The following is an 11723-nucleotide window of genomic DNA, read 5'->3' on the forward strand; positions in this document are numbered from 1 at the left end:
TTGTGACTGGTCCCAGGGAGGGGCCTTCTGAGAAGTTCTGTTTTCCAAGTACAACAACAACAACAACTACACACACACACACACACACACACACACACACACACACACACACACTTACCTTCTCAAACTCGCCAATGGGAGCGGGGCAGCTGGTGGGGTCCTGGCACACACACATGGGGGTGTTGCTCTCGTCCAGCTCACACACCTTGCCATGTTTGCAGTGATGGTTCTGGCAGGGGTCTGGGGAACAGAACAGAGTGTCACCTCACCGGGCTGGCACGTGCTTCCACACCACACAGGTGGGAGTTTGGGGGCTGGCAGCCTCTGGGTGTACTCCATTCTCAGAACCAGAGTTTTGGGGCAACCCTGATCCTCCATGCTGAACCACGGGCTTTAGGGGAGCAGTTTGCTTAGTCTGGGGATTCAGTCGAGAAGGTCGAGACTAGAAACTTTTCAGAGGGTTGGAACCTCTGTCTGGGACTCAGAGACCTGGGGTACCTACAGATCCCCCAGTGACTGTCACCGTAACCAGCTTCTCAGTTCTCTGTTGAGCAACCGCAGTGCTGGATTTCTGGATACAAAGTACTTTCAAGAGTGACTTGAAAGATAGAGCTATTGGCATGGATTCAACTGAGCTGTGAGATCCAACGGAGTAGAATCAGGTGTCCACAAAGGAACAGGAAGAAGAACCCACAGTAGACAATGGGCCCAGCTCTGACAGGAAACAAAGGCTGGGCATGGAAGAGGAAAGGGATATGACTCAAGACCCCAGACCCAGCCTCTGCTCCAGCAAGCCCTCCCCACTCTCCCTAGACATCCTTAACTGTCCCCTTGAGAAAGCTCAAGTGGGTGGTGGGGATTCGAACTCCGTCTTCGTGGTTGTGCAGCAAGTGACCTTACCACCCACTGAGCCATTTCCTTAGGGCCTCCATCTGCACCACTGCCTTGTTAAGATACAGGAGCTCTGGTTCAAAGGGTTCAGACCTTGTTTGAATCTCATGGACTTCCAAAGTCCATGTCTTTGGACACGGATGCCTCAGGCTGTGAGCTAAAGCCCTGAGTCACTGTCTCTCTACTTGAGGTATTAGAATTTACATCAGGCTCTGCTCCCTTGGGCCAAGTGGAAATTAAATGAGCCAGTCAGTTTTCTCAGATAGGCTCCAAAGGAGGAGCTTGAATGCAGGCTGAAGCCCTGGAGCAGGAATCTTGGTGACCGGATGTGACCATGACCTCTATGAGAATCTGACACCAAACTGTGGAGTTTCCTCTGTCCTTCACAGCTCGGATGGCCTGGCTATAAATTAGATCTATCCCAGACTTCCCTGGCTTGAGGGTTCCCAGCTGGCCTTCCACAGCTACCAGAGCCTCCACATGCGTGCCCCTGACTAGAAACTTCCTGTGGGCTGTCCTTAGGCCTCCACCCACATAGCTGAGGGCCATCCAGATATGCTAAGGGACCTAGAAGAGACTTACTGTCAGCCACCACCTCCTCGACCGTTTCCTCTGCACCGTCCTCAAACTCTCCCATTTCTACCTGGACTGGGTTGGCACCCACAGGTACCTGGAATAGGAGAGAAAAAAAAAAAATGAGTTCAAGGGGTTCTCGCCCCACCCCAGACCTGGGAGAGGGTTGCAAAGAAGAAGGGGCCTGCATGACGCTTCAGAAACCCAGAAGAGAGTGAGGGGCACCCAGGGCTGGGTCCAGATCACCCTCAGCTGTGTGGGCAGAGGTGCTGGTTTGGGTGGGATCCTGTATTTATTATTAGTTCATTCAATGTATCCGTCTATATTAAATGTCTAGAGCCCCGAAATTCCGTTAAAACGAATCAGAGGCCTCCAAGGTGTTAGGATGAGAAGCCCTACCAAGTCCTCCACGCCTGACAGGCCCAACTGAGTGGGTCCCTTTGTTTCATACCAGGGGAGACTATGAATGATAACAGAAGAAGTATGACTTCTCAGGACCTTGGGGCTCAACGGAAGGTTTGGGGAACAGTGAGGAGTATCTGGGTATACTCAGGTTAGTATCTGTGCCTTGAATGCACACAAGGAGAGAGCGCATGTCCTGGTCCAATGAGGAACCCCACTGCACTTGTCTGGATGGCCCAAAGAAGGAACCAGACAGAAAAGGATCAAGGGTGGGATCACCACCACTGCCACCACCACCGCCACCACCACACCGCATACGTACCCCTGTCTCCTCCACCACGGTTTCCTCCTCCACTATCTCCTCAGCAACTTCAGTCTGCTGCTGGAAAAGAGAGCAAGGTTCAGGGAGTTGGTCAAGGCGAAGGCCAGTTTCCCCTCTGAAGTGTCCCTGTCTGGGAACACAAGCCTGGAGGAGGCCTTGATGCCTCTGGCTGGAGCCCAGTGCTACTTCATTCTCCTTCCTTCCTTCCTTTAAAAATAAAATCTGTTGAGCCGGGCGTGGTGGCGCACGCCTTTAATCCCAGCACTCCGGAGGCAGAGGCAGGCGGATTTCTGAGTTTGAGGTCAGCCTGGTGTACAAAGTGAATTCCAGGACAGCCAGGGCTACACAGAGAAACCCTGTCTCAAAAAACCAAAAATAAATAAAATAAAATAAAATAAAATCTGTTATGACAATGATTTTATTTGTGTGTGTGAGTTTTATGTGGGGGATGGAGTGAACACCCACACCACAATAAATGTGTGGAAGCCGAAGGGGCTTGTGGGAGCCGATTCTCAGATAGTCAGGCTTGGCTGCCAACCCATCTTGCTGGCCCCATCTTTATTTATTTTTTTTTTAAAAAAAAGTACGGAAGGCTTCATGCATTCTTGTGCCCCCTTACACTATGGCCATGCCAGTCTCCTCAGTATCATACAAGTTTCATTCAGTCTACTGCTGAAGCAAGCCCGAGTTTCATTGTTTTTTTCTTTCGTTTCGACAGGATCTTGCTACAGAGCCCAGGCTGACCTTGAACTTGCCAATTATGTTTTAGCCTTCCAAGAACTGGGATCACATGTTTGAGCCATCACACTTGACTTTTATAGATCTTCCACCAAACCATCTTGTCTATTCTTCATTTTACTGACAGAAATATTTCTGTTTGTCAAGCCTCAATACAACCCCAACACAACAGAAACGGATTGTGGTGGTTTGAATATGCTTGGCCAGTGGAGTGGCACTATTAGGAGGTATGGCTTTGTTGGAGTAGGTGTGGTCATGTTGGAGGAAGTGTGTCATTGTGGGCATGGGCTTTAAGACCCTTGTACTAGCTGCCTGGAAGCCAGTCTTCTCCTAGCAGCCTTCAGATGAAGATGTAGAACTCTCAGCTTTCCCTGCACCATGCCTGCCTGGACACCGCCATGCTCCTGCCTTAATGATAATGGACTGAACCTCTGAACCTATAAACCAGCCTCAATGAAACGTTGTCCTTAAAAGAGTTGCCTTGGTCATGGCGTCTGTTCACAGCTGAAAAACCCTAACGAAGACACAGATGAACTCCCTTTAATTCACAGATGGAGAAAGTGAGACCCAGACAGAATGAGTACCCTCTGTGACTTCTAATAGATACCAAACCTCCCTGCCTCTCACATGACGTTTCAGACTCCAGGAAGAGCAGGTCCGGTAACAAGAAACTTTCAGGCCCCGGATTGGCTGTAACCCCTTCCAAAGTTAAAGGTAACCTCACCAACCTTCAGCCAAAGTCCAAAATCTGCCTGGCTGATGCGTTTGCCCAGAAGCTGCCATCTACCCGCTAGTGAACAGAGCGGGGAATGGCAGTTTGAAATGTTCCTAACCAGGAGTGTTGGCACAGGTAACCCCAACCATCGGGAGACTGAAGCAGGGGTGGTGAGAGTTGGAGCCAAACCAGAGTATATCGTGAGACCATGGAGGGGGCGGGGAGGCCAGGACCTCATTTGGCGGGGTTGGCTCTCTTTGAACATTTTTTTTTTTCTTTGAATGTTTCCTTTTTTTTTCTTCTTGCTCCACTTTCCCAAGATGGAGTAAAGGTCGTCTCTGGTTCATCCCAATGGCAACCCCTCCCTCTCCCTGCCCAGCTCCAGTCTTTTTTTTTTTTTTTTTTTTTTTAAAGATTTTTTTTTATTTATTATATGTAAGCACACTGTAGCTATCTTCAGACACTCCAGAAGAGGCATCAGATCTCGTTAAGGATGGTTGTGAGCCACCATGTGGTTGCTGGGATTTGAACTCTGCACCTTTGGAAGAGCAGTCCGGTGCTCTTACCCGCTGAGCCATCTCACCAGCCCCCAGCTCCAGTCTTACTCCAAGATTCGACTGGGGCTGCCCTACGTATCCCAGGTCTCCAACAGCCTCCAACGCCACCATCTCTGTCTGCATCTCCTCTACGCCCCAGAATTCAGCCGGCGTCAGTTACTTACCATCTAACGGCTTCCCAGACTCAGACGCCAACCTGTTCCCTTCTCTGGACCTAGGTCCTTCGTGTCAGCTTCATTCCCCCAACAGTCCCCCATTCCTGCTGCTGACTCCTCCTAAATGTGCCGGAACTAGTGTGCAAGCTCTGAGCTTTACAGAGAGCTGCTCCCCTCGCTTGAATTCTCCTAACCTTGTTAGCTTAAGAAAAAGACTTAACTTATTTTTAAATTTTTTTAAGACTTTTTTTTTTAAGATTTATTTATTTATTATATGTAAGTACACTGTAGCTGTCTTCAGATGCACCAGAAGAGGGCGTCAGATCTCATTACGGATGGTTGTGAGCCACCATGTGGTTGCTGGGATTTGAACTCAGGGACTTCAAAAGAGCAATCTGTGCTCTTAACCCCCGAGCCATCTCTCCAGCCCAAGATTTATTTATTTTATGTGTATAAGTGTTTTGCCTGCATGTATGTCTGTACACTATATACATGCCTGGGACCCATAAGAGGTCAGAAGAGGGCATCAGATCCCCTGGTTGTAAGCCACTATTTGGGTTCTGGAGACTGAACTTGGGTCTGTCTTCTGCAAGTGCTCTTAACCACTGCACGGGCTCCTTTTTTAAAGACAGGATCTCATGCAGCCCAGGTTGCCCTCAAACTCACTACCTGCCCAAAGATGAACTTGAACTCTGGATATTCCTACCTCTACCTCCCAAATGCTGGGATTGTAGGTTTGTTCCCTAAGGCTGGGTTTATGCGATGCTGGGGATTGAACCCAGGGCTTTGTACACACACGTGCTAATTAAGCACTCTACCCACTGAGCGACATCCCTGCTGTCTCCTTGAGCACCCAGAGCAGGCTCAGAAGCTGGAGAAAGCAGGATGAGTTAGAACTTCGGGTACTTACAGGGGCTGCCAGGGCCCTCCCGGCCAGGCAAAGGAGAAAGAAGATCCAGGCTCTCATGATGCTGGGAACTCTGCAAGGGAAGAGAAGATGGGTCAGCAAGAGAGGCTTCCTCCTGAGGTCCTGAGTTAGAAGGGAATGTTAACCAAAGTGTGATGACCTCTTGGCTAAGACGCCCTTTGTACCTACTTGTCCTACCTCTTCATGCTAAAAGCAGTCCTGGCCTGGAGCCTCCAAGGGAAACTGCAGCTGCAAGCAACAGCTAATGGAATTCATTTTCCTGCAGCTTGACTCCCCGCCCCATCTCCAGTTTCCTTCTATTGAGGATAAAGGTACAGAGTTTTCTATATATGGTCATGAGATGAGATCTCCATTCTCAGTACATCGGTTTCCTTTTTTTTTTTTTTTTTTTTAAGTGATTGTACAAAGACAACAGGCTAAGAAGTCAAGTTTGGGCCTTTGATGCCTCTTGTTCTAAGACTTTTGTTCCCTAGTCCTTAACCTCACCCCATGCTCCCTATCTCTTCCCCACCCCCACATCCATGCTTTTCCTACCCTCCCCCCTTCTCCCTCTTCCTCTCCCTCCTCCCTCCTCCCTTTCCTCTTCCCCTCCCCTCCGCACTCCCTCCTCTGCAATGGGAGAAGTCAACAGGAATCCGAAACAATGAGACACACATTTAAGACAAAGTCTGAGAGTCTGGGGTGTCAGGAAGGAACCTGAGGGATCATGTTTCTGCCACCCTACCCCTAGAGACAGCATTTTTTTGGATCCTCTAAGGAAATCTCCAGAGGTGTCCCTGTGTGGTGGCAGAAGGGATGTCAGCTAAGATCTAGAACATTCCCTCCCACCCCCATCACTTCCCAGATGTTAGATTCTCAACTCTCACCCTGTAGCCTGGGACATGTGGTGGGGACATCTGCTTCCCAGTGCTAACCAGACAGGCCTCTGTTACCAAATGGATCTAGAAAGTTCTTCCAAGATACGCGTCCCTCAAGTTTGTGGTTTATCTTGTCTCTTTCTACAGCCACACAGAGCAAGCCAGCTCCCTCTGCCCCTTCAGAGCTTTCAGTCAGGGGCGCAATTATGATACCTTCCTTATTGGTTCCCCAAGATTTCTTTCTCGGCTTCTCCAACCCTAGCTCCTCTTCAGCTTTCTCAACTGACACAGCTTGGTGCTGGGAGATACCCTGGCAGCTCAGGCAAAGCCACTGAGCTCAGATTCAATGTCCAGGGTTCTTATTCTACCTCAATATTGTCCCCATCTCCATGTATGGGTTACATTCGTTCTTCTCTCTAGACCTTGGCTCCCCATCTGTCAACAGGGTCAGAGGAGGTAAAGTTTGAGATGATTGCTGGAGCTCTTTAGAATGCTTACAACCATGGTTGGGAGTGCAGCTGAAGAGCAGAGCCTATGCTAGCTAGCATTCAGTCCCCAACTCCAAACAAACACAAGAAAAGCGGGTCTTGGCATATCCCCTCCACTAGTATCCACCTTCTTCCTGCAGATAATAGTATTTGGAAGAAAGAAAAGAAAAAAAAAAAGCCAAGATTCCCCACACATCTTTGAGAGGAAGTGCGGCACAGCAATATAGTATTTGGCTAGCATGCATGAGGCCCTGAGCTGACTCTACAGTGCCACAGAACTTTTCAGACAAGACCTGAATAGCAAAACAGGCAGAGTTGAGGAAGAGGCCATAACAATCCTGTGCTAGGCTAAACCGGAAAGAGCCTCACCTCCTATTTCATGGTGTGTCCATGAAGTAAAACTATAAGAAATCAAAGACATTAATTTGGAGGCTTGGCATTGCTTCAGGACAGCTCTACCTGGCAAAAGGGCCTAGTTCTCCCTTTCTAGGCAGTTTCTGGAACTTTCTTTCCCCTCTCACAGTGGCTCACTTGTTTCCCTTCTTGCTTCTCTATTTGGAAAACACGGGTCTAGCATCCTCTGTGTGTGGTTTTGGGCAGATGGAATGGGAGAGGGGGCATCAATGAGGGGCTTGTCTGGGGTTGTTTGAAATGGAAAGATCAAAGTGTGGCTGGCAGCAGGAGCCCGAATGTCACCTAGGCCAGGTTTCCACAGCAGAAGAGTCAGAGCTTTGGATCGATAGCCAGGCTAGGATATGTCATGGGCTTTGGGTTTGGGAGCTAAGGAGATGACTCCCAAGGCTGGGTGCTTCATCTGGGCAGGAGGGATCTGGGGTCTGGGAGACTGCCCTGCCCCCATCACCCTGCCCTCTCATCCCGCCCTGTCTCGGGACCTACGTCCTGGAGTGTGCTTCCTGGCCTTAAACCCAGAGGCTGGGTGAGGGTAAGGAGAAAGGCAAGACATACAAACTCTCAGGGAAGATGATCATTGTCCACATCTTTGCTGCTTCACCAATCCCAGAATCCTTTTCATCTAGACGTTAGGGTGAGCAGATAGGGGAGCCCCTTAGCTATTGCATTCCCCGCCTGCCCATGAGACACATCTCTGAGGTTCTGTAACATACCTCTGGCCAAAGAGGCCGGAGTCTACCCTTCAAAGCTTGTTGGAGACCCAACAACCCAGGCACACGGTTAAGACCCTGTCATCAGTACAAGGCAGCCATGATCTCCACACTCACACCTATGTCCAGCATGCTGGGGGAAACATACGAATACCCTCAATGTTTTCACAAGCCAGCTTTCCAGGGAGGGCCTGAGGCAGGGCTTTCTGCCCCATTATACAGATGAGAAGACTGGAGCCTGGAAAGGAAGATCCACGCCTCTGGCCAGCAGTCCAGCACACGAGGCGGACAGGTATCCGCATGGTCTCTCAACTCTGTGTGATGTTTCCTTTGGCAGACACCTGCTCCTGCGTAGTCATTAAGAGGGTGCCCACTTGGGCCAACCTGGCTGGAGATGTAGGCAGGAAAAATGCCCTGGGCAGCGGGGGTTGGGGTGGGGGGAGTGGAAGCATATTGCCTTTGGCTTTGTGACCGCCAACTGCAGGCACCCCTGGCACCCCCTTTCCCTGTTCCGTACATTGAGCCTCTTTCTTCTGCCTTTATTTGTTCTGGAGAGAGCTGAAAACTGAACCTGGGCTGCCAGGAGAACCTGAAGCAGAGGTTACTTGTCTAGCTCTTTAGATGGAAAGGATGGGATGGAAAAGTACAGCCAGCCCCCAGCTCACTTCCCTTCAAACCTAAAGGGGCTCCTGGGAGTTCCCTGTGGACATGAAGGCGCCACTGAGTACCTAAACCCAGGGGCAACCTCAGAACTATGGGCTTTTAGACAACGTGGCTCAGGACCACAGACTCTTAGGATGACCTAACTCGGATGGAAAGCGTGTGGAGAAATGCAATCTCAGAGGACTCCCTAAGGGTCTCGGGGGCTAGGCTAGCCTTGAACTTGATCTGTAGCTCAAGATGGTCTCAACCTCCAGATCCTCTGGCCTCCACCTCCCAAATGCTGAGCTTACAGGCCTGAGTCACCATACCCAACTCTTTTATTGGGCTGGTTCGGGTGGGGTGAGATGAGGTCTCACTATGTAGCCAAAGCTGGTCTCAAATTTGTGATCTTCCAGCCTCTACTTTCTGAGCGCTAGGCATCATCAGGCCAGACCACAGGCGTTTACTGGACCTTGAAATGCGGCCAGTGTGAAGGACTTGTTGAGAAAGCCTGCTCCAAAGAGCGGTGTCCTCCAAAGCCCTCTGTACATCTTGGACAATGTTCTATGAGTAAACTTAAAAACAAACAACAACAAAAACAAGGATTGAAGGGAGAGCTCAGTTGATAAAGTTCTTGCTAGGCAAGCATGAGGACCTGAGTTCAAATCCCCAGGACCCACGTAAAACCCAGTCGTGGCAGCACAAGCTTGAAACTCCAGCACTGGAGAGAGGCAGAAACAGGAGAGATCTAGGCCTTACAGATCATCCAGTCCTGCTGAATCAGCAAGATACAGGCCTGTGAAAGACTCTGTCTCAAAAACAAGGTGGACAGATCCTGAGGAGCAACCGTTGAGGCTGACCTCTGGCTTCCACAAGCACATGTGTGTGCGCGTGCACACACACACACACAGAGACAGGACAGAGAGAGAGAGAGAGAGAGAGAGAGAGAGAGAGAGAGAGAGAGAGCACAGTATAACTGGAATGGAAGAACTGGGGTCTGACTGAGAACATAGCATACTCCAATATCATAAGCCACCTTGAAATAGCTCTAGGTTCCCCCTAGAACAGCCAGATACCCTTGGCAAGGGAGCCCCTAAGGTCCCTGACTGTTCTGAACTCCTGAGTTTGCTCAGCGTATCTTGGAGTGCCCCATCTCCCCTCTTGCCCCAGATTCTTTGTTTTTATTTTTATGTCTTGTTGGAAGGGACAAAGCTATGGGAAACGGTTAGAGTGTCACAGATGCTAAAACCTAGAATTGGTTCTGGGCAGCTTGGAGGCAGCGGCTCCAGGCTTTGTGGCTGGACTCGCTGAAATTCCAGCATCTCCTAAAGTGCCACGTTTCACTTTGTCTAGACGGGGCTGGAGGAATTCCTGCTGCCTCCGCACCCTCTAGACCACGTGACTGGGTCCTGCTGGCAGCCCAGGCTGAGTTTTCAACCCTCTCTAGAACAAATACAGGCAGAGGGGACTCAATGTACAGCCATCCCTGTTGCATCAGGAGTAACCACAAATGGAAGGGATAAGAAACATCAAAGTATCCAAGATGTAACATCTGGAAAGTACTAAGGGATTCCAAAGGTAGCGGACCCGTAACACGCCAACCTTCCTACACCCCTCCTGTGTATGTGGCAGACATTACTAATCAATCAATCATATAATCTTTCTCCTCAAAGTCTGGAGGGACATCAGAATTTTGAGCACCATTCTGACAGCCACTACTAGTGGCTTGCCATTGTGGGCCACGCGATAGTTCTTTACCATGCCCTTATACTTTAGACAAAAAACTCACAGCTTAGAGAGAGAAAATAGCTCACTCAAATTCCTTGGGCAAGGTGGTTTCTGTGCCAAACATTCAAAAATATCTAAACTTTTACTGTAATTTAATGCCACACGCAGCACAGGATGATCCAGAGAGATCCTTTAACCTGGGACTTTAAATCAGGTTCCTGGAAGGACAGAGCTGCTATCTCTGTTCACGGATTCCCTACTAGGTGTCTATGGCTAGGCAGGTGAAAGCAGAGCCGATTTGCTGCCCGACACACCCCTAGCCAAGTCAGAGGCTGTTTCTTTAAAAGCGTCTGATAAGTCACCATTTGCTGGCCCTGGCCTTGTGCAACCCAGCTGTCACGGGAGTCGCAAGCAAGGCTGGGAGGGAGCAGTTTCCACACTACAGTATATGGGAAAGGCAGCTTCCTCCATCCCCAGGGATGGCTGGAAGCTGGTACCAGCCTCCTCTTCTGTCAGTGTAAGTTGAAGGCTAGCTAAGGAGGGGCCGGTGGAGAGCAACTGAGAAACCACTCATACATAAGACACATTTGTTGGGTCTTAGGCCTAAAGACCAACCCATGTAAGCTGGGACAGACCAGAGAAGGGAGGGAGGAAGTGTTGTTAATCATGTATCATGAATGATTTAGGACCTACAGAGCAAGGTCAGCTCCAACTGACCAGAACCTGACAAGGTTCCAAAGATCTGGAGGCTCGGTGCAGACACCAACCAGCCTGCCGTATAATCTCCAGGGAGCTACTTTCCCTTTCTGAGTTTCAACTTTTGTATCTTGGAAATAAAAGGCATTCATGTACCAGTGTTGGGGTGGTGGTGTGGGAGGGGTGCATGTGTGTGTGAGAGAGAGAGAGAGAGAGACAGACAGACAGACAGACAGAGACAGAAACAGAGGTAGAAAAAGAGAGGTGTCTTCATTGACCGATAGTCTATCTTACGGTTTGCATCCTTGATGGTTTGTCTGTATAGATGACACACGGCCAGATTTGACATCTGCTAATAGGTGAGGATTGGGGTTTTCATACTCTCAAGATGTACCTAGGGGAAAGGCATGGCGGCTGGAGAAATGACTCAGCCATTAAGAGTGCTTACTGCTTCGAAAAACCAAAAAAAAAAAAAAAAAAAGAGTCCTTACTGCTTTATCAGAGACCCCCACGTTCAGTTTCCAGCACCCATGTTGGACAGCTTACAGCCACCTGTATGTAACTTTAGATCTAGAGACTTAGATGCCCCCTCCTGACCTCTGAAGGCATCCACATGCATTGTGCTTATATATACATATATTTGCATAAACAAAACCTGGTTGTTATTGTTGTTTTGTTTTGTTTTGAAACAGGGTTTCTCTGTGTAGCCCTGGCTGTGCTGGAACTCACTTTGTAGACCAGGCTGGCCTCGAACTCACAGAGATCTGACCTCCTCTGCCGGGATTAACAGTGGGTGCCACCACCACCCAGCTCAAATTTTTTTAAAAAATATTGTTAAGCCGGGCGTGGTGGTGCACACCTTTAATCTCAGCACTCGGGATGCAGAGGCAGGCAGATTTCTGAGTTCGAG

At 49.4% G+C, this 11723-nt stretch overlaps 1 protein-coding gene across 2 annotated transcripts in view; it reads right to left on the minus strand.

Moving 5' to 3' along the window:
• Sparc (secreted protein acidic and cysteine rich) overlaps positions 1–11723 on the minus strand; it is a 24576-nt gene that overhangs the window by 9401 nt on the left and 3452 nt on the right. The window contains exons 2-5 of one of the 2 annotated variants that reach the window (XM_029546269.1): positions 5264–5333; positions 2189–2245; positions 1474–1561; positions 119–240 (exon numbers count right to left, since the gene is read on the minus strand). In XM_029546269.1, coding sequence (XP_029402129.1) covers positions 119–240; positions 1474–1561; positions 2189–2245; positions 5264–5320 — 324 coding nt within the window. In that variant the 5' untranslated portion in view covers positions 5321–5333. Of the gene's footprint in view, positions 1–118; positions 241–1473; positions 1562–2188; positions 2249–5263; positions 5334–11723 lie in introns of both variants that reach the window. The other variant, XM_021212655.2, reaches the window with a different exon arrangement.

The sequence above is a fragment of the Mus pahari genome, chromosome 14 (assembly GCF_900095145.1).
Source record: "Mus pahari chromosome 14, PAHARI_EIJ_v1.1, whole genome shotgun sequence".
Classification (NCBI taxonomy): Eukaryota; Metazoa; Chordata; class Mammalia; order Rodentia; family Muridae; genus Mus; species Mus pahari.